We start from the raw sequence: 22,835 nt of genomic DNA on the forward strand, positions 1-22,835 counted from the left end.
GTCTTTGAATAAAGTTGAGAAAATAATTTTACTGGTGCCATTTATTCGAAGTCATTGTTTTGAGAAATAGATTCATCCACATCTACTCAACATTTAGCCTGCCAATGTTACCAACAGACATGGCTGCAATCTCATCACTTAAATTAGGTAGGAGATGACTTTAATTATCTAATTACGATGATGTACTAATCTCATATTTGTACTTCACATTACAAATATTTTTACTGCTAAATATTTTTCAAAAATAAAATAATCAAATATGAATATAACATTTTTGAATTTTTTTTTTTTACTATTAATGAATTGAGAATATTTGAACAGTTATGAAAATTAAATAATCTAAACGTTACAAAAAATGAAGAGACAAATGTTAGTTAATGAGAGCAAATAGGTAGAGATTTAAGTTGCACATTAACTAAAATATAGAAACAGTTACCTTTACATTGCTAGAATCTTAAAAAGTTGTAGATTTCAATACAATGAATCCCATAATTAATATATTAATATATGTTATTTTCAATGATAAATACATGAAAAGAAGCTAAGAGACTAATTAATCATTTAAAGTGAAAGTATCATATAAAGCCAAGAATAATTTTCATTTTCCTCAAGTCCCTCTCCATTTTTATGGGCTCTAAAGAAGAGTATCAATTCTCTAAGCAGTTTTTTTTTTCAATCAATGTCAAAGTTAAAAGGTTATTAGAATACGCTATGAACGTTGTTGGATTTGTCCAAGAATTTCAGCTATGGATGTTGCTGAATTCGTCAAAGAAATTTCTTAGTGAAGAATACACTCATGACACTTATTATTTAATTTCCTTGCTAGGGCTTAATATGTGCAACGCACAACATTAATTTTACGGTAAAATATTTCTATATGTTACTGATTTTACACATATTTCATTAACAAAGCACATAACATTTAAATATTGTAGTTGTATAGTTTTTTGGATTTTGGATCTTAGAAACAAAAACACCAAATAGGATACTTATCAATTTTAAGAACATGTAATTTGTATTCTCTATTTTATAACACATAATATAACTTTAAAATATTGTTAATATACGATCTTCACAAAAATATTTTTATTTGTATGGCCACACGCGCGTGGCGCCTACCCAGAAACTAGTGTATATATATATACACATACCAGTTTTTCGACACACCATTGCCACAATTGGGCACAATTTTTAAAATACATAGATATTGTTCCCTCCATTTTACAAAGAATTACCTAGTTTGACTTGACACAGAGTTTAAGAATATAAAAGACTTTTGAATTTTATGGCCCTAAACTAAAGTTAGATAAAAAATATACAAAATTGCCCTCTATTCTTGTGGCATTAAACATTTCATGTGGAAAACTGAAATTAAAATGTTAACTAAAAAGAAAATGAGATAGGTCATTCTTTTTTAAATGGATGGAGTAATATTATGAAAAAAAAAGTTGTTAGCCGAGTGACCATAGAAAATATTAACTCATATATGCAAGTTGTATAATCCAAATGTTCATCCTACCTTTCATATGTATCCTAACAAATCAAATCATTTAAGCAAACTTTATACTGTTTTTGATGTTATATCTAATGGAAAGGATAAATAAATCTCAATACATGAAACTTATAAATGACATGCATATAAGAACACCAGATTTTTCATGTCCTTTGATCAGTCAAACAATAAGTATATGAGTTCAAATAGAGTACATAATGAAAGTAATGACAAAGAGTTAATGGCATTCTTAAAGTGATCATTATTTATTATTAATAAGAAAATTTAGTTTCGTTTTTACAAAAACTAGCGGGATGAATTAGTTGTACACTAATTAAATCATTTTAATTCTTTGGATAATAAACCAAGATTTAAAGTGTATCATTTAAATATTGAATAATACATATAGTTAAATTTGAAAAGAAATCTCTGGGTACGTAGAAAATATAATAACTTTTTCATCTTATTTAATATGGTGATCGTTGAAATATTTGAGAAATGTAATAATTTTTAGGTGATTGTAGGAGTACTAATTTCTATACAAATTCTGATTTCGTGAAAAAAACTTTTGAATTTGTTATTGTGTCATTGAATTACATTTGTTTATTACTTATAATTTTTTAAAAACTATTAAATATTTACAAGAATTATGAAAAATAAAAGGAAAACTTTCACATATAGCCACTTAAAAATAATTAATTACTCTTCATAGTTATAATTTGATAATTACAAATTGTAGCTACATGTTATTTGAAGGAGAGAGGCAGGCGAGACTGGGAAAGAGAGGAGAAAGGCGAGAGAGAAGGGGAAAAAAGTGGGAGAAAGATGAATTGTATATGTATATTGGTTAGATAATTTTTTAATTATACATATGTAATTGAATATATGGCAAGAAAGATTGGGAGAGGGAGGAGAGAAGTGAGCGAGACTGGGAGAGAGAGGAGAGAGGCGAGCGAGATCGAGAGAGAGAGGAGAGAGGGCAGAGAATGGGAGAGAGGTGAATTCTATATGTATATAATTATATAATTGTATATTATACATATACATTTGTATAAATGGCAAGTGAGATAGAGAGAGGGAGGAGAGAGTTGAGCGAGATTGAGAGAGGGAGAAGAGAGGCGAGCGAGAGAGGGCAGAGAGTGGGAGAGAGATGAATTGTATATGTATATAGGTTAAAAATTTGTATATTATACATATTTATTTGTATATTCTGGCGAATTATACATATACAAACATAACTAATTACACAAACTCGAAGTCAGCCCACGTAATTAATGTATAATGTTAGTCGAGAGTGTTAATTATAGCAAACTATAACTATGATGAGTAATTAAATAGTATAAGTTTGTCTATCCGTGTAATTTTCCCAAAATAAAACATACAAAAGTCATTAATAATATTTAAGATTAGAAGTCCAAGTAAGATGAAGAAATATGAGTTGTAAATAATTTAAATGTATAATTTTATTAGACATTGTGCATTAATAATTATGCATTGATTTTATTTGTAAAATAAATAAATAAAAATAAGGTTATATTAATAAAAAAGTAAACAAAACAATATAATAATTAGTGACTACATTAAATATTATAAATAAATTTCAAATAAAACATAATAGCGACGAAAGAAGAGTGTTGTTACATACAAAAAAAAAATGGCATCATAAAATTAATATTGTATTTTTCAATTAATTTTTTTAAGTATAATAAAAATGAAACTCCTAATCATCATATTTTTTTTTTGTTGCTTAAATGAGATAATCATATTAATTGTGCTTCATATTAAAAAAATAAAATACTAAAAGACCAAATGATAAGTATTGAAAATACATGTAGCTATATTATTTATATAAATCAGAATTTAATTTTTTTTTTTATCAAAAAAGGCTAAGTAACTAATACAAGTCAAAGTTTTAAAAAAATCTAGTAAAAATAATTTCGAATTATGCTTCTTCTTTTTTTCCATCTTACCATTTTCCTGCAAGTAAATTCGCCACAATAATTTATTTCATATGTCAAAGTCTTCATTATATATTATCAAATGTAATATAAAAAATTATATGAATAAATAAAATATCTTATAGCAATTAAAAAATAATCAATCAACAGAAAGAAGAAATTTAAACTATATGTAATACATTCGTATATTAATTTTTCAGAAGTACTAACAATACTAAATAATAATCATCTTTTGAAATCTAAAAAATATCATAATCAAAATACATTATATCCCCAAAAACTGATTATAGAAAAACCATTTTATATTGTCAACACATTATTCATTATTAAAAATGTTTTTTAATCGTACTTATTTGGTGAATGATAATATATACATAAATAAATTAAAATATAAAGAAAGCATTTCCAAGTAAATAAAAATAAAAAGAAAAACTTGAGAATAAAATATCTTATATTCATGTACTTTTTTTTTGTTATATGTTATTTAATTCACAAAATAATATGATAAAAGAAGAAAAATATTAATCTTGTGTGAATCTTCAGAAACTAAATGTGAATTTATATAAGGCAAAATAGAGGAAATTAAAAAATAAAGGCTTGAGAATGAAATGAAATACTTCTTATCTTCGTGTACTTTTTTTTGTTACTTGTTAGTTCATTTACAAATCAATATGATGAAGAAGAGAATATATAATCTTGAATGTAAATCTTCATGAAACTAAATATGAATTTATGGGCAAAATAAAGAAATATCATAAGACACGTTAAACTTGCAAGTTAAAATTTGAAGGTTATGGATATAAAAGTTATGCGAGTTCTGAATGCTATTATAGTAAAAAGTTCTGAATGCTTATAGTAAAAATTAAAGAGTTTAAGTCATGGTTAATAACTCTTTGTGAATAAATTAAATAATAAAGATAAAAATATTAAAAATATAAAATAAATATTATAATTTTATGGTTAGAAGTGGGGCAAACAAATAAAAAAAGATTTGTGAAGAATTTTTGTCATAAATATTCCTCCATAAGTAATAAAAAGCATCATAAAAAAGAGAAAAAAATAAATACAAATGGAGCTCATACAGAGATGTCGTGTCATCTTGTCAATATTTCTACTTTATTATATATATAGATAGATTTACATCCGTACTACTAGCATGAACCCACATAATTAATTACTAATATATTTACCTTATTCACTCACTTTATTATTTTTATTATTTTTTATTAAGTATTATGAAGTCTCCTAGACGGTCAAACTATTTGTATTTTGCACAATCTATTGTAGTTTACTTACAAAAAGATTAAAACCTTTGGGTGTCCTCTTCAAATTTCAAGCACATCAACACTACTTCAATATCATTATATTAACTTCTCAAAATCTTAAGTCTGATTTTATTATTCTAATTTTGTATTACTCCCTCCATTTTAAAAAAAATGACCTAGTTTGATTTGACATAGAGTTTAAGAAAATAATAAAGAAGACGTTTCAATCTGGTGGTCTTAAATTAAGATATGTCAGATGCACCAACATTTCTTTTAATCTTGTGGCCTTATATATGTCGCGTGATTTGAAATTAAAGTGTTGTAAAAAAAAAGAATAGTCTTTTTTGAAAAACAGACTAAAAAGAAAAGTAGGTGATATTTTTTTAAATATAGGAATTATATTTTTCATTGAAAATTTCCATTATTTACATTCTTACTTCATGAGGAATGTGTATGCCCTACCGTCTAAAAAAAATCCTAAGATCTCTCATCTTATGCTCTAAAATTAAACATCTGCATAGCCAAGGTCCTAACGGACGTCCAGGACAAATTTCACCCTTTTTCAACTTGGAAATCCTGTCAAATGTATCAAAATACCGTTAATCTGGTGATATTAAATATTTTCATGAAAAAATAAAATTTGAAAATTGCGAAAAAAAAGAGAGGACATTGGACTAAGAAGGAAAATAAGTGAAAACATAATGAACTAAGAAAGTACTTTTATAGTAATGACTGTCATCCCTTCTTCATAAACTCAGTCCAAAATAAATTGAGTTACTGATTTTGAACAAAGTCTAATATCTCTCAAAATTTCATGGAAAATTAAAAATGAAAAATTGTTAGAGTGGATGGTTGAGGAATGGACGATGGTTTGCTTTATATGCAGTAGCAGTTCAAACATATTATATTAGTAGCCTAAAGCAAAAATCAAATGGGATCTTAAATTTGATTGTTAATAACTTTTATATTATTGGTTTCTTCATGTTTTCAATTGATAATATAACCATTTCTATTTTTAATTAGTTTTCATGAGATACAGTATTCCAAATATGTCAAATTTCTTTTAATAATTCCTTCATTTTTTTTTATGAAAAGTTTAGTTTTTCTGCAAATAGTATTCAATATTTGTTAAAAAAAAAATAATAACCTATAAGCTATTATTTTAAAAAATGAAGCCCCTTAAATTTGAATGCCTAAGACACATGTCTTTTTTTAACACTGTCGAGCCACCCATGTTTATATGAGCTTGCGCAATCCTTTCCCATGAGCTATTTTTTGTTATTGAGTTAGAAGTAGGTGTCATATTTTTACTTGGTACCAGAGCCAGTTCATTTCCAGTTGGACACTCGATTCATTCTCCAATTGAGTATTTATATGTATTTAAACAATCCTCTTATATGAGCTAGCTTTTAAAGCTAACGTCCTTTTTGGGGCAGACTTTATTGACGTTGAATTGTCTTGACAGTTAAGACTCTGGAAATTTACAACCCCTTATCTACGGCAATGCTTGGCCCTCCTTGAGAATTTAAATGTTTTTTTGGAAAAAACTTTGAGAAGACCTAGTAAAATCAGAGTATCTGGAGAATTTATAACCACTAATCAATCATCCATGCACTACTCTTTGATATGACACTAAAGACTTTAGTTATAAAGTCAAGTCACTGTGGAAAATTTACAACCCTTAACCTACGGAATTGCTTTGATTAAGTTACCCATTTCTTTGGTGAATACTTTGTTCCTTGTACTAGCAATCTCATTGACATGGAGAAAGCCTACTCTAATTTCTTTATTTCATCACTACTACTACTCTTACACCTCTACTTGTTAGAGACAGTACGCAGCGATGCAGTTCATACAGATGAATCAGCTCTACTTGCCTTAAAAGCCAGTTTTACCCTAAACTCTTCTCATCCCTTAACTCAGAATTGGTCTTCTCAGTCCTCCATTTGTGATTGGATTGGAGTCACTTGCGGCTCTCGTCACCATAGGGTGACTGCACTAAATATATCCAACATGAACATTCTTGGAAACATTGCCCCGCAATTGGGGAACCTCTCTTTCCTAGTTTCTCTTGATGTGAGCCAAAACAATTTACATGGAGACCTCCCACAAGATTTGTCTCGTTTACGTAGATTGAAGGTGATGGATTTTGCCTTCAATAATTTCAGCGGAGAGATTCCAATGTGGTTCGGTTCCAATTCTTCTTCTATTTCCAAGTTAGAAACTCTGAGTGTTAGAAACAACAGGCTTCAAGGCAATATCCCCAAGGAGATTGGGAATCTTAAGAATCTAAAGGAGTTGATATTATTTGGAAACCAATTTACAGGCACTATCCCGCTCTCCATTTTCAATATGTCGTCGTTGGAAATTTTAGGTCTATCAAATAACCAATTAACTGGGAGTCTTCCTGTAGATATATGCCACCGTCTTCATAGAATAAAGAGCATTGGAATTATTTCCAATCATTTGAGTGGTCACATTCCACCTGGTTTGTCTAACTGCACAGAATTGTATGAATTGTCGCTGTCATACAATAGCTTCAATGGGACTATTCCACCAGAAATTGTCAACTTGGAGAGGCTTCAGTTCTTAAACCTTGGGGGAAATAAATTGCGAGGTGCATTAATTCTTCAGACTTAAATTTCTCAATCTGAACTTTGCATATGTAAGCTCACAAGATATAAATAGAACTAATAACTCTTTACTAAGATTATAAAAAATTAAAAATCAAAGTATGCTAATTGAGAATATTTGACACCTCATAAAAGTTTGTCAAAATATAATTTGCAGGCACAATTCCAGCAAATATTGGTAATTTACGAAAGTTGCAGCAACTACAATTGGAGAACAATTACATGGTGGGTTCGATACCGCACACCATATCCAACTTGTCATCACTATGGATGCTTAATTTGAACACAAATAGTTTATCAGGTAACTTGGTGATCTTGTTTGTTATCAGGGCTAGTACTAGGCATGGAATTAATGGTTGATATAATTATATTGATGGGCACAAGTAATTTAGATATACTCAATCATGTGGCAGGTATTATACCCAGATAGATTGTAAATCTACACAAATTGGAGATACTTTATTTGCAAATTAATAAGTTAAGTGGTTCCATACCGGAAGGGCTCTTCAATATCTCTACACTAATAGAGGTTTCAGTTTTCTTCAATAAACTTTCCGGTAGTCTTCCATATGCTTCAGGGTACTGGCAAACAAATCTAGAGCTTTTGAATCTTGGTCAAAATAACATTGGTGGAGTTATACCCACTTCAATCTCAAATTCATCATATCTACAGATCGTAGATCTTAGTATAAACAAATTCAGTGGCCAAATTCCTAATTCGTTGGGGGATTTGAGGAATCTTGAATATTTGGACTTGTTCGTTAATAACTTATCGTCTCCGCACCTAAGTATCTTGACTTCATTGGTGAACTGCAGATATTTGAAAGAAGTAATATTAGGAGATAATCCTCTGAATGGTGTTCTTCCAGATACCATTGGCAATCTCTCCAGTTCTATTGAAATATTTGATATATATCGTACTGAAATTAGGGGTCAGATACCATTAGGAATTGGTAATTTAAGTAACTTAAACACTTTGTTTTTATCCGGCAATGACTTGACTGGATCAATGCCAACAACATTATGTGATTTACACATTCTTCAAAGGCTAGGACTTGCTGTTAATAGGTTGAGTGGATCCTTGCCCGAGTGCCTTTGCAAAATGTCAGTGTTGGGCTTGCTTTCTTTGTACCATAATCGGATTTCTGGTCCGATACCATCTTGCATTGGTAATGCAACATCTTTAAGAAATGTTTATCTATCTTCAAATAGGCTTACTAACATACCCACGAGTCTATGGAGCCTCAAAGATCTTTTGGTGCTTAACTTGTCAAATAATACTTTGATTGGTTCTATACCTCCAGAATTAGGAAACTTGAAAGCCATAACGTCCATAAATCTGTCAAGGAATCAACTTTCAGGAAGTATTCCCTCCACAATCGGAGACTTGCAGACCCTAATTTATCTTTCCTTGGCTTATAATGAGTTACAAGGATCTATTCCAGAGTCACTTGGGAAAATGATAAGTTTGGAATCAGCGAATCTATCCAATAACATTCTTTCAGGTACCATTCCAAAAGCATTAGAGTTGCTTCGCTATCTGAAGAATTTCAATGTATCATTCAATAGATTAGAAGGTGAAATCCCAAGTAAAGGACCTTTTCTCAATTTCACCTCTCAATCCTTTATGGGAAATGGAGGGTTATGCGGCGGTTTGCTTTTCCAACCTTGTGTGACTAGGACTTTTCATCATTCAAGGAGAAGCAAACTGCTTCTGATTATACTTGTCTCACTGGGAGCTGCGGTAATGGTACTTGGCTCAATCGGTGTGTTTATGTTAAGGAGACGTCGGAATAGAAATATTCCAAATCAAGCTGAATCCTTTGCTGCAACCACACTAGCCAGGATTTCTTACATTGAAATTGAAAGGGCAACTCAAGGGTTTGATCAATGCAACTTGCTAGGCTCTGGAGGTTTTGGCTCTGTTTACAGGGCCGTGTTTGAAAATGGGATGACTTTGGCAGTCAAAGTGTTTAATTTACAGGTTGAAGGTGCATTAAAGAGTTTTGATGCTGAATGTGAAGTTCTACGCAACCTTCGGCATAGAAATCTTACCAAAGTAATCAGCAGTTGTACTAACTTGGATTTCAAAGCACTACTTCTTGAGTATATGCCGAATGGAAGCCTAGAGCTGTGGTTACATTCTGATGATCACTTCTTGAATATGATCCAAAGATTAGACATAATGATTGATGTTGCATTTGCTCTGGGATATCTCCACCATGGTTATGAAACAGTTGTTGTACATAGTGACCTGAAACCTAGCAACGTCTTGCTAGATGAGAAGTTGGTTGGACACTTGAGTGACTTCGGCCTTGCCAAGTTATTAGGAGAAGGGGAATCAATTGCTCATACTAAAACACTTGCCACAATGGGCTACATTGCACCAGGTAACTTTCTTTTAGTACTTAGCTATCGCATATGATGTGTTGTTTTACATCCAATAATACTTAGTAATTAGTTTACTATTACATCACACTAAAACTGGGTGGAAGCCTGAGTGAATAGCTTAATTAAAGATGTAACAAATCACAGATTAAGCATGAACGAAAATGATATAGAAAGAAAACATCGAAATATGACTTATGTCAAACTCTATATTTATGCATCTATGGTGATAAAGAAAAAGAAACATGTGGTAGTATCATTTCAAAAAAAAAAATTAATCAAAAGTTACGTAAAAAGGAGATTCAATAGATAAGCCAAAGGTCATAGAGGGGGACTATGTCTGACCTCAGCATTCAGCAATACAAATTTACTATAATAGGTATGAGGAAAAGAAGAAAGGGGGAAAAAGGGTTGCCCACATCAATTAAGCATACAAAAAGATATCTAAATACTAAGATTTTATTAGACCAAGCAGAGATTAGGCTTGCCAACTACATATATCTTCTTCAACGTGGATATAATCTTAAATGGAAGATCTATAGCCTCAGTGAAGAAGGTAATCATTTTGCACTATTCAGCCAATTCAGCAAGCATGTAGCAGGAGTGCCTTCTCTTAAGGTATGCGTGGAAGTGAAACAGCCAAGTGAACTCATAGATTGGATCTTTCTAATATCATCTTTAATCTACTAGAAGTCCATATCATTTCAATTGATTTCCTTACACTTGTTTCAATTCCATTATACCTTTCAGTTTTTAAAGTTCTTCTCTACTCGAGGTAGATTCAACTATTTTCAATATATAGAAAATATATATATACACACACATATATATGTAAAATATTTTCATTTCTTTATCTGGCTCATCAAGAAACTAATTACTCTGGTAATACTGAATCAGAGTATGGATCAGTTGGATTAGTTTCTAGAAGATGTGATGTGTACAGTTACGGCATTATGCTCATGGAAACTTTCACAAGGAAAAGGCCATACGATGAAATGTTTCAAGAAAATTTGAACATGAGGAGTTGGGTCTGTAATTCACTACCTGTAGCACCAGCTGATATTATTGATGACACCTTATTGCAACCTGAAGAGATTGATTTTGATAAAAAGTTGAGTTGTCTGACCTCTATTTTGGAGTTGGCATTGAATTGCACAGCTGAATCTCCTAATGAGAGGCTCAATATGAAAGATGTCCTGGCAAATATCAAGAAGATCAAGGATGAATTTCTATGCAGATGATGTAATAAGGTTTATGCGACGGTAGGTATCCAACTTTTTAAAACATTCTAATGTCATATAGAGAAATTATTTCCCATTTCGGAAATAAAAAGATTACTGTCTTGTCTATACCGTGTAGAAATGGGTTTTTCCATGCAAATACTAATAATAAAAATAATAATAATAATTAAATCAAGGAAACTTCATTAGCGAGTAAAATAAATCAAGAATTCATGAGGAACAACATTTGGAAATTATGATGAATGTTGAAAAGTGAAGCAAACAACTCATGTATCCATCACAATTAGTGTATTTTTGTGTGTGCTATGAGTTTTTATCTGCAATGGCTGCCAACTCAAGTTTGACGCCATTCAAATTTTTGTACAGGTATTGCCACCTTTTATGCCTGTTGTTGGCAAATTTGGGTGACATCAATTGAATTGCCAACAAACATTTGGTCTGAGATTCGTACTTCTCCTATTTCTTGTGCCGTCCTCTTGTGCATGTTTCAAGTTTGAGTATGTTTATGTAAAACTTTTGATATATAAGATGTGTACAAAAGTAAAATATTGGTGATCAAGAATTATTATTGAGATAGAAGCTTCAATGATCTATGAAGAGCAGTAAAATGTTGAACCACAAGCTTAGGCTCTTTCAGTTACCAAGTCGAACAAAGTTTTTACAATGAACAGCTCGTCTGTAGATTGAAGCACAAATGCAATCCATATTTTTCACTCTCACAGGTCACAATTGGGATTGAGACTTAAACCCCAAATGTTGAATGTGGGTTCTAATTGGCGAATGACAAAAAACTAAAAGACCGAAAAGTCCTTTTCCAACAACTTAGATCACCCGCTCAATCAATAAAACTTTGCAACTCAAATCCAATGACTTCAGGCAAAAATACAACATTGCCTGAAACACCAAATAGCAGTCAATGAACATACATAAGAATTCAGAAACAATTTCAACTTCATTTCCACATCATTTGGCTTTGGCTTAGGTTTCTTACTTTCTTAATTCATCCAATATAGACTCCTTAACAGCTGGAAAGTTTCTTATTTCAATTTTCAATAGTTCCCATTCACTGACAAAGACAGCATGACAGTTACCATAATCACACACTACAAATACAAAAGCTTTACTCTCTTTGTGGTCCAGTATATTTGTAATATCTGCACTTATCTCATGACTAAAACCCAGGGATATCTTTCCATTAATCCCATAACTAATACAAAGCTTCACTCTCCATCTAATAGTTTCTGTCTGTAGCAAAATCAGGGTGAACTGTATTGAGAAGAGATCAAATACTTGGTCCAATCCCCGGATGCTTGGAAATTGAATTTTCTCTGAGAAAAGTTTTACTTGGATTCAAATAGTTTAACTTTAAGTGTACCATTAAGACTTTGTAATCTCAACGATCTTCTAGATGCAAGTTTATCATCAACTTATTGAAAAGTTCTTTAGTCCAGTTATTCGGAACTCCAAGGCTGCAATATTCATAGATGTCTCAAGAAACAACCATAGAAGAAAACTACTTTTCATACGGTGAAGATTCATAGATGTCTCAAGAAACAACCATAGAAGAAAACAACCATATTCAAATAGTCTGATTGACTTCAGGAATGATCATCTTCACCATTTATTGTAAAAATTTCTTTGAACAACACAGTACACTCTGAGAAAGATCACAAGTTTGGCAAAATCTTGCCGGACCCCCCTATATACGATCCAGTATACTTAAAACTTTAGTCAAATGATATTCAGACATCAAAGTTCAAGACCCGGCTCTGTGACTTTATTCCTAAAATCTTTTTTCTTAATGGATGCTGATTGTCAAAAAGAAAAGTATGTTATTCTATAGTTATTTTCATAGTAATTGGATTACAAATAACCCATCAGGGCATTTTAGAATTCACTTCATTAGTGGCAGGTAGTGAAGGCATTTTAACCTTCTTCACATTTCTTGGGACAGAAAAATTAAATCCTATTAAAGGCTCTCCAAGATTCTACTGCTTCAATTTTTACCCAATTCTCTATAAAAGAGATGCTCTTTAGAGCTCATCTTGTATATCTCAAAGAAGATTTACCTTCATTTTGGCATCACTTTTTACTTTTTGGAAAGAGTGGTTGCTCAAATGGTAAGCACTCTCGCAAGTGGTAGCTCAAGGTAGGGGTAAAAAACGAACTTTTTACTTCTTGAACTTGTACTGAGTAAAATGCTTTAACTTCCACCAACTCCCAAAGCACAGTAAGCAAACCGAGGTGATTATAAGATTTCAAGACACAAGAAATGAGTAACTCTCACATCAATTTTCTGAAAGATGAGACAACATCAACACAGTTGAAATAAGAACTTCGCTATTTCTATGACTTGTATATCCACAAATACAGCCCAAAAGGGGGAAACTGCACGCAAAAATTACTTACTGCTACAAAAGTGTGGCAATCAATTCAGCTGGCAAGTTTGAAGGCATCAATGAACAGACCATAGGTAAAACCCATCTTGAAGTTGTTCAAAAGAGCAATCGGAAAAGTCACCTTAGGTCGAGTGTAGTAGAATCGCGTCACATATTCAGTAATTAAGACACACACTACAGCAGCAATCACATCATTCACTCCTAAAGCTCCAAAAGATAGAGAAATTGTCTGGGCCACATAAAATCCACCCAGTAATGATATACCTCCAAAGAGTGCCCTCCGTGAAGGAGTTTTGAAATAATTTCTCGAAACCTCAGGAACATTGCGAATAATATCTATTAGCCTCCGAGGCCCTCCCCCATTATCTTGCACAGCTTGAATTCTGAATAACCTTGAAGATGATCTCGATGGCATATTTGCCCTAGGTAAAGCCCCAATTTTTGGACCAATGCCGTATCGAATTAGAGCTGTAGAAGCTAAAGTTAGAGAATGAGTCATTTGATATTTATGCAATTAAAGAGAAGAGAATACAGAATGGATGAAGAAGATTCAGCAACTGTTGTTGATTGAATGATGAAAAATACAAAAGATGGAGGGATACGACGAACATGATACCCAATCCCCATATTTTTGTTTTCCTTAAATGCCCCTGATTGAACACTATCAACACATTAATAATGAGTACTACCTTTGTCATTTTGAAAAAATATAATTACCCAATTATTCTTTTCCACATTTTATCTTTGCATACATATATTAGTTATGACTATTACTATCGGTTTCTAATTATTTTTTTTATTATATTTAATTATTTGTCTATTTTAACAAATTAAGAAATGACAAAAAAAAATTATCTTTTATATCCTTAATTTATAACTTTGAAGAATATATAATATTTTTTAAAAATTTTAAACTTTTTAATTTATTAATTTTATAATTAAATAAGTAAATTCACTATATCAATTATTATTTTCTTAATAATAAATATGCCTATAAAAAACAAGCAAGTAATTAAAGAAAGAGGGACCAGGGAAGTACAAAACACGTTTAATTAGATGTTTCAAAAGGTAACTCTCTTGAATCTCTTATCTTTTTTGGAATAGTGAGTGTACAAATAAGTCTAACATTTATATATCATCCATTTCTCTCACCTTCCTCCATTTTTCTTAATTGACTCAAAGTAAGGAGAAAATGATAAAATGAGCTCTCATATTATTATTAAATTTTTAATTGTATGCTTGTTTACGAGTCTTTCTCTTAATTATTTAAAATTTAAAATATTATCTCCCTAATTACTTACATGGACAAGTAAGTATAGTTGAGAAAGTGAAAATAAAAAATAAATATTAAAACTTTTATTTTTAATATTCTTTTTATTTTAGAATAAAAAATGAATATTAAAACTTTTATTTTTAATTTTGTCATCACGATATGAAAATACATCATTACACATTAACACACCATAATCTTAGATAGAATCTCTTTTCTACTATCCAAACAATTTTAAAAAAAGGAAATTTTTTAAAATATCAATATATTAACATTTAATAGGATTCATTGTCATTACTTTCAATATTTAGTAAAAATATTAAAAAGAGAAACAATTGGTTAAAAGTCTTATCAGTTACAAAAATTCAAAAACAAAGAATTAATTAGCAAGTTATCAAAATACACCAACTTTCCATCTCTTTCTTTTTCTTTCACCATGTTCTAAAAAACATGCCTATCACCGTTGTTTTAAAAATTTAATAATTAATTTTCTTAATTTTTTTTTTGTTTCTAAACACGTTTATTTACCATACATTATCATATTTGAAGCAATTTATTCTACTAAGGCATCATTTTCCAGTATTCATAATACAATACTCATATATTCATGATATAGGTATTCATCCATCTTACATATGTATTTTATTTTGCTTAATTCCAATATCACTTTGTATATCAAATAGTTTGTATTTAGATTTGATTTCTTATTCGTCCTAATGTGTATTATAAAGTATGTATTTAGATTTGATTTTGTATTCGTCCTAATGTATACCATAAAGTTTTGTATTTATATTTTGATTTCGTATTCATTCTGAACTATAAATAGCCAAAATACAGTTTATTTATGTGTTCATTATTAGCGTATTCCTCCTAATTGCATTAGTCAAATAGTTTATATGTTATTTTGCTCATTATATGTTTATACCAACTAGTTCATCATTGATTTCGCATTCATTCACTATTTTCAATAATCAAAATACAAGTTTGTATTTAGATTATCACTTTGTAAAAACAAATTTGACTACATACTACAATACATTCAAAATACTTTCAAATACTTTTGTGAAACAACTCAATACCTAAATGTTAATGTGAATTCTACTAAATTTGAAATAAAAAAACATATTATAAAAAAAATCGACAAAAATTATTTTAAATACTAAAATCTGAAATACATAAATATTTGATGAATATGTTAACAAACTCACTAAAAAATTAAGAAAATGACGAAAAATCCTTAATAGATACAATTCGAAAATTCAATATAACGTGTGATTTTGAAAACAAAACTCGCAAAATAAATGATTAATTCAAAAATACATTTATCAATTGAGAGATTTCTTGATTAATTGGTAGATTTGAACAAATTGTTCCGAATTTGAATTATTAGTTCTTCTTCAACAATGAGAGAAAATAATTGTGAAATTTTGATGAAAGAAAAAAAAAAGAGAAAAGTGAATGATAGAGATGGTGAAAACTGAAAAGTTGATGAAAGAGAAAAAAAAATTGAAAATTGAAAGATGAAAAATAAATTTAATGGTACTTAAGCATAGGAAGAAGTGTAAATGGGTAATCGATGTAGAATTTGATTCAAAGTTGGACTGTTTTGAGAAATAAAATTAGAATACATATTGTTTTCTAAAATATTGACATTTCGATATTTTTAATAATTATTTTAAAGTGTTAAGTTAGGGATTGTGACTAGTTTGCTAATTTTTTCTTAAAAGAATTTAAGTAAATTACTTTATTCCCATTTTTAAAATCAACTATTAGCCATTAAAACACTACTGGAATATCATTTTGAAGCTATTATAACAAATTTTTTCAATTAACAAAATTCATTCAAACAACTTAATAATGCTTGGGATCTCTTAAAAATCTCAAAATATCTTCATGAAAGAAGATTTTTGACCGACAAATTATTTTTTAGGTCATTCCTCTTATTGAACCCCTACTCTTTCAAATATGATGAGGAGGTTTGTCATTCCTCTAGTTACCACCATAAATTATTTCGCTTCTCAACCTTTCCACTTGTGGCTCTATGGTAAGATGGCATTGAAGGATGGAAGAGGAAGACAAAGAAATAAAAGGAAAAAGAAAAAAGAAAAAGAAAATAAAATAATCAGTCAAAAAGGACAAAAAAAATTACACATGTCAAACACTTGAATTTTACTTATAAACATAAACGTGATTGTTAATAGGAAAGTAATAATTTCAATTTTAAATAATATAGAGGGATAGTAGGACCCTCATAAAATATAAATATGTATTAATCTTTAATTAGAAATCCGATAATACGTTAGGAGCTTGGCAACTACTAAATTCTTCATTACGTATAAAGGATGTAAGCATTTAGAGTTAGTTTGGTAGCCGTTAAAGAAGCAAGTAATTATTAGTTTACAATTTAAAAATTGGCATAATAAATATAGGTAAAATTATGAGAAAATTGGTATATTATTTTATATCGAGTAGAAGATGGAATAACTAATACCGCATAACAAATACTTACTTGCATGTGTAAGTTATGATAAAATTTGTGCTTTATTTTATACTTGTATCGGTTATACAAAATATAGTTATTCATGTATTAATTATGTTTGTTTCAAAATTTCAAACTAACATCATATTAATTTTATACATTAATAACTTATCTCCTAATTACATGATATTTTTAATACTTGTATAACTCACACCCTACCAAACGACCCCTTAGGAGTCATTTCATAGTTGGTTTAAGATAAGATATTGGGTGCATAGAACCATTGAGGGGCGGATGTAGAGAATTAGGTATGAATTTCAAAACTTAGTTACTTTTGCGCAAACTCAATATTTATATTGAGAAATTCATTAAATATATAAGAAATATCTATTGAAAATCCGATAGCAAAAAACTTAACAAATTGTTGAAACTCATAAATTTCAAATCCTAATCCACCACTTTATCAGATTCAACAGAGACTACTAAGACCGGTTACACCTCATATTTAATGAATCAGCGTTTACTTGACTTCAGGAATGATCATCTTCACCATTTATGTAGTTTTGTTTTTTCCCTCAAATAGCCTCTGTCACTGCTGCAGTTGTGAAAATTCATCCCAAGAAGTATACCCTACAAACCAATTATATCAAAGTCTTTCAAGATGCGTTTAAAACGATCAACATAGATTGTAGCATAGTGATAGAACTACTCCATCCTTAATTAGATGTCTTGATTTGTTGTTGTGAATATGAAGAAAATTATGTTAAAAGCGTCATTCTGAATGAGCTCTACAGTGATGTGGACTCTAAATATTAGATGGGATTTTCTATTTTTTTTTAAAAAAAATACAGTTTAAAACGCAAGTCCAATCTAATTCTGTGAAGAATGAGACATATTCAAACATTACCAAATAAAACTCTTTGAGAAGAAACATTTTACTTAATATATATCCGAAATCCTCTTTGCACTAATTCAAATAAGCAAGTTCAATTTTTTTTTTCAAAGCAATGACACTCATGGAGAAATCCTTGTTCTATTCTCAATTAGCATTTTTGTTACTTCAATGTATAGTAACTAGCTTAGCTATCAAGACAGAAACCAATATTACAACTGATCAGTCCGCGCTTCTTTCCTTGAAATCTCATATCATTTCTGACCCTTTTCAGCTCTTGTCCAAAAGCTGGTCTCAGGACACTTCTGTTTGCAATTGGATTGGAGTCACTTGTGGCTCTAGGCACAACAGAGTGACTTCCTTGAATATCTCCAACATGGGTATAACAGGAACCATCCCACAACTTTTTGGGAACCTCACATTTCTTGTTTCTCTTGACTTGGATAGCAACAATTTCTTTGGCAATCTGCCTCAAGAAATGGTTCGTTTGCGTAGATTGAAGCTCATGAAATTGAGTTATAACAATTTTAGTGGTGAAGTTCCTTCTTGGTTCGGTTTCTTAGCTCAACTTGAAGTTCTTACTCTTAAGAATAATAGTTTTACTGGTTTAATTCCGTCTTCACTTTCTAACATTTCCAATCTTGAAGCTTTGGATTTAGCCTTCAATACTTTGGAGGGTAACATCCCAAAAGACATTGGAAATCTAAAGAATTTGAGGGGTTTAAACCTGGGACATAACAATCTTACTGGTACTGTTCCTCCATCCTTCTCAAATGCTACAAAGCTGGAAAAGTTGATTCTTTCTTATAATTTCCTTCATGGAAACATCCCAAATGAGATGGGTGATCTTCAGAACCTGAACTGGTTGATTATAGAAAATAATCAGCTTACAGGTTCTATACCGTTCTCAATTTTCAATATTTCCACACTTGAGTCTATTGGATTTTCCCAAAATGGTTTATCTGGTGACCTCCCTGATGATTTATGTGATCATCTTCCGATACTCAAAGGGCTTTATCTTTCTTTTAATAAGCTACAAGGCCATATGCCACAAAGCTTGTCAAGATGTTACGAACTTCAGCTATTATCTCTATCAAATAATGATTTTGATGGACCGATACCTAGTGAAATTGGGATGTTAAGTAACTTGCAGACCTTATATCTTGGTTTTAACCGTTTCACAGGTATGATACAAGGTCTTCTATTTTGTACGAGGTCTTTTGTTTTTTCTTTTTAAGATAACTATACAAGATGCTGTCACATGATTACAGGGGAAATACCACAGGAAATTGGGGATCTTGTTAATTTGGTAATGATAGGCATGGAGAGAAACCAGCTTACAGGCTCTATACCCAAGTCCATATTCAATATTTCTTCACTACAACTTCTGTCACTGCAAAACAACAATTTTACTGGATCCTTATCGAGGGAGATTGGAAATCTTACTATGCTTCAAGGTCTATATCTTGGTCAAAACATGCTTACAGGTATGCAGACAATAAAAAATAAACATTTTCTAAGTTAAAGTACCTAGTTAAAGATCATTACTACTATATAACTTTGGCAGGTGAAATACCAAAAGAGGTAAGCAACCTCATTGAGTTGGTGGACATTGATTTGGGGAGTAACAGATTCAGTGGTTCATTTCCGATGGGGATATTCAACATCTCAGGACTGAGATTGATTGATCTTACAGATAATACTCTATCGGGAACCCTCCCATCGAGTATAGGTTCTATGCTTCCCAACATAGAACTTCTTTATCTAGGTGGCCTAACGAACCTTGCTGGGAGTATGCCTCATTCTCTCTCAAATTGTTCAAGACTTACTGCTCTAGACCTTTCACTGAACAAACTTTCCGGCTCGATTCCCAACTCTCTTGGAGATTTGACACTCCTACAGACCCTAAACTTGATGGAAAACAATTTAAGCAGTGACCAGTCTTCTCAAGAACTTAACTTCTTAACTTCATTGACAAACTGCAGAAATCTAAAACAACTGAGTCTTTCCTTTAACCCTCTAAATGGTATGCTTCCACCCTCAGTTGGGAACCTTTCAACTTCTCTTGAAAAGATTTTGGCTTCTGATTGCCAAATTAAAGGTGATATTCCGAATGATATTGGGAATTTAAGCAGCTTAATCTACTTGTTTCTATATGGGAACAGATTGACTGGACCGATTCCCGGGACACTTGGCAGCTTAGGCAGGCTTCAGGAATTTTCTTTGGCTAACAACAGACTAAAAGGATCTATTGGAGATAGCCTTTGTAAAATGCAAAACTTGGGTAACATATACTTGGGTGAAAATCAATTCTCAGGACTTGTTCCTAATTGTTTAGGGAATGTTACTTCCCTTAGGGGGATAAAACTCAATTCCAACAGATTGAGTTCAAATATACCATTAAGCTTAGGTAACCTCAAAGATCTTCTGGAGCTCGACTTATCGTCTAACAACATGAGTGGTTCTTTACCTGCAGAAATTGGAAATCTAAGGGTTGCAATTCGTATAGATCTTTCGCATAATCAATTTTCAAATGGTATTCCAAGAGAAATTGGAGACATGCAAAATCTGATATACCTTTCTTTGGCACAAAACAAGTTGCAAGGATCTATACCTGACTCAATAGGTAGCATACCGAGTTTGGAATTTCTAGACCTCTCGAATAACAATCTATCTGGATCAATTCCGATGTCCTTAGAGAAGCTTCGGTATCTCAACTATTTCAATGTTTCCTTTAACAGCTTGCAGGGTGAAATTCCTTTTAGTGGTCCTTTCAAGAACCTTTCCAGCCTGTCATTCATGTTCAATGAAGCATTGTGTGGTGCTCCAAGATTTCATGTCCCTTCGTGCCCCACTTCTTCAAACCATAGATCAAAGAGGAAGAAGTTACTTCTGATAGTCTTTCCTCTACTCGGAGCTGCTGTGACAATTGTTTTTGTAACATTGGCATTTGTGTGGATGAGGTACAGAAAAGAAGGAAATGTTCCAGTCCAAGCTGATTTGTTAGCTACAAGGGAAAGAATTTCATACTATGAAATCATACAAGCCACAAATGATTTTAGTGAGAGTAATTTCATTGGTTCAGGGAGTTTTGGTTCTGTTTACAAAGGAATTCTCATAAATGGGACTATCATTGCAGTTAAAGTGTTCAACCTACAAGTTGAAGGTGCATTCAAGAGTTTTGAAACAGAATGTGAAGTTCTTCGCAACCTTCGCCATAGGAATCTCACCAAAGTCATTAGCAGTTGCTCCAACCTTGATTTCAAGGCTTTAGTGCTCGAGTACATGCCTAATGGGAGCCTTGAAAAGTGGTTGTATTCACACAACTACTTCTTAGACATCCTTCAAAGACTAAGCATAATGATTGATGTGGCATGTGCATTGGAATATCTCCACCATGGTTGCTCAGCACCTGTGATTCATTGTGATCTGAAGCCTAGCAATGTCTTGCTAGATGAAAACATGGTAGCTCATTTAAGTGACTTTGGCATTTCTAAACTACTCAGTGAAGATGAGAGTGATTTACACACTAAAACCTTAGCAACATTCGGCTACATTGCACCAGGTAAATAAAATCTATTATACTTCCTGTTTCAGTATCCTATCTTTGTTTTCCTTTTCTCGGATTAAATGATAATCCGTAAGTGTTTTTATTGTAGAGTATGGAAGGGAAGGATTGCTGTCGCTAAAATGTGATGTTTATAGTTACGGGATCATGCTGATGGAAACATTCACGAGGAGAAGGCCGAACGATGAAATATTTGATGAAGATCTTAGTTTAAAGAAATGGGTGAGTGATTCACTCCCAGAGGCAACAATCAAAGTTGTAGATGCGAATTTTCTAACACCAGAAGATGAGAAATTCATGGAAAAGATAGATTGTGTAGCATCCATCATGAAAGTGGCACTGGATTGCTCTGCTGAATCTCCTGAAGAAAGGATCTACATGAAAGATGTTGTAGGAACACTACAAAAGATCAAGATTCAACTTCTTTCATGTTCCGCAAGTGCATAAAGACATTTGACTCATGTCACTTGAGGGTATAGAAAGTGTTTGGTTAACTTTTTAGCTGCATACCTAGACTGTTTTCCTTTCTAGCTGCATAAGATATTCCTATTCTTATTGAGATCCTTTGTGAATTTTGGCCTGTTTGGTTCCAAATTGCTTTTTCCTAATTCTCATGAAATAAATTTTATAATCACAATTAGTGTTTGGCTCAAGTAACTAACAATCATTTAGATAATTCAATCAATTATGTAACTAATCAGGAAGAATCAAAATACAAAACAATCATGCCTGTTAATAAGAATCAAAATACAGACCAAAGGTGTCTATTGGTATTCTACTGTTCTATTCCTCAGGGTAAGGAAGAGCCCACATCTACTCAATATGACATGTTTTGAAAAAAACAATTGTTGTTATGTTTTGAAAACTCAATAATATCGTCATAATTTGTTATATAAATAATGTTATCTGTGAAAAAATTCCAATAAGTAATCAAACATGAAACAAGCTATTATTTTTAATTTTCTGGTATTTCTTTTGAGTTTAAGTAAAGAGCACTAACATCCGACATAGTAAGAAAAAAATTACAGAATCTGGTTAAAAGGTGGTAAACCTCTGTGATAACCCTAATTAAAGATACAATTACATGAAGACCTTGTTACCAACAATTTGTTCATGACCACTCATGGACATGTTCATATTAGTTTCTGATTTTTTAAGGTTCAAAGTCCAAGAATTGATTGTCTGTATCTCAGCTTCTCTATCCAGTAATTTGACTTGTAGTATTTCCTGTTCCTTAGCTGTTTCTGTTC

General features: G+C 31.4%; 4 protein-coding genes across 4 annotated transcripts; 3 read left to right on the forward strand and 1 right to left on the reverse strand.

The window, feature by feature from the left end:
- The first annotated feature begins 5,799 nt into the window (after positions 1-5,799).
- Positions 5,800-8,115, forward strand: LOC109118703 (probable LRR receptor-like serine/threonine-protein kinase At3g47570). Its single transcript, XM_026029364.2, has 3 exons — positions 5,800-7,332; positions 7,506-7,649; positions 7,762-8,115. Exons 1-3 carry the CDS (start codon positions 6,477-6,479, stop codon positions 7,776-7,778), a joined length of 1,017 nt encoding a protein of 338 aa, XP_025885149.2. The 5' UTR covers positions 5,800-6,476; the 3' UTR covers positions 7,779-8,115.
- Positions 7,779-11,169, forward strand: LOC138337038 (probable LRR receptor-like serine/threonine-protein kinase At3g47570; the record flags this gene model as incomplete). Its single annotated transcript, XM_026029365.2, has 2 exons — positions 7,779-9,738; positions 10,634-11,169. Coding segments are annotated over 2 exons (2,304 nt in total), but the record flags the coding sequence as incomplete, so codon positions are not given.
- On the reverse strand, positions 10,688-13,996 carry LOC101258027 (uncharacterized protein ycf20). The gene is made up of 2 exons (XM_004233032.5): positions 13,387-13,996; positions 10,688-10,932 (listed from the first exon to the last, which is right to left on the reverse strand). The coding sequence occupies exon 1, from the start codon at positions 13,873-13,875 to the stop codon at positions 13,411-13,413; it is 465 nt and encodes a 154-aa protein (XP_004233080.1). The 5' UTR covers positions 13,876-13,996; the 3' UTR covers positions 10,688-10,932; positions 13,387-13,410.
- Positions 13,997-16,629: 2,633 nt separating this feature from the next.
- On the forward strand, positions 16,630-22,225 carry LOC104645857 (probable LRR receptor-like serine/threonine-protein kinase At3g47570). The gene is made up of 4 exons (XM_010318527.4): positions 16,630-19,201; positions 19,289-19,504; positions 19,585-21,582; positions 21,677-22,225. Exons 1-4 carry the CDS (start codon positions 18,133-18,135, stop codon positions 22,030-22,032), a joined length of 3,639 nt encoding a protein of 1,212 aa, XP_010316829.1. The 5' UTR covers positions 16,630-18,132; the 3' UTR covers positions 22,033-22,225.
- The last annotated feature ends 610 nt before the right edge of the window (positions 22,226-22,835 follow it).

Source organism: Solanum lycopersicum, chromosome 2 (genome assembly GCF_036512215.1).
Source record: "Solanum lycopersicum chromosome 2, SLM_r2.1".
Taxonomy (NCBI): Eukaryota; Viridiplantae; Streptophyta; class Magnoliopsida; order Solanales; family Solanaceae; genus Solanum; species Solanum lycopersicum.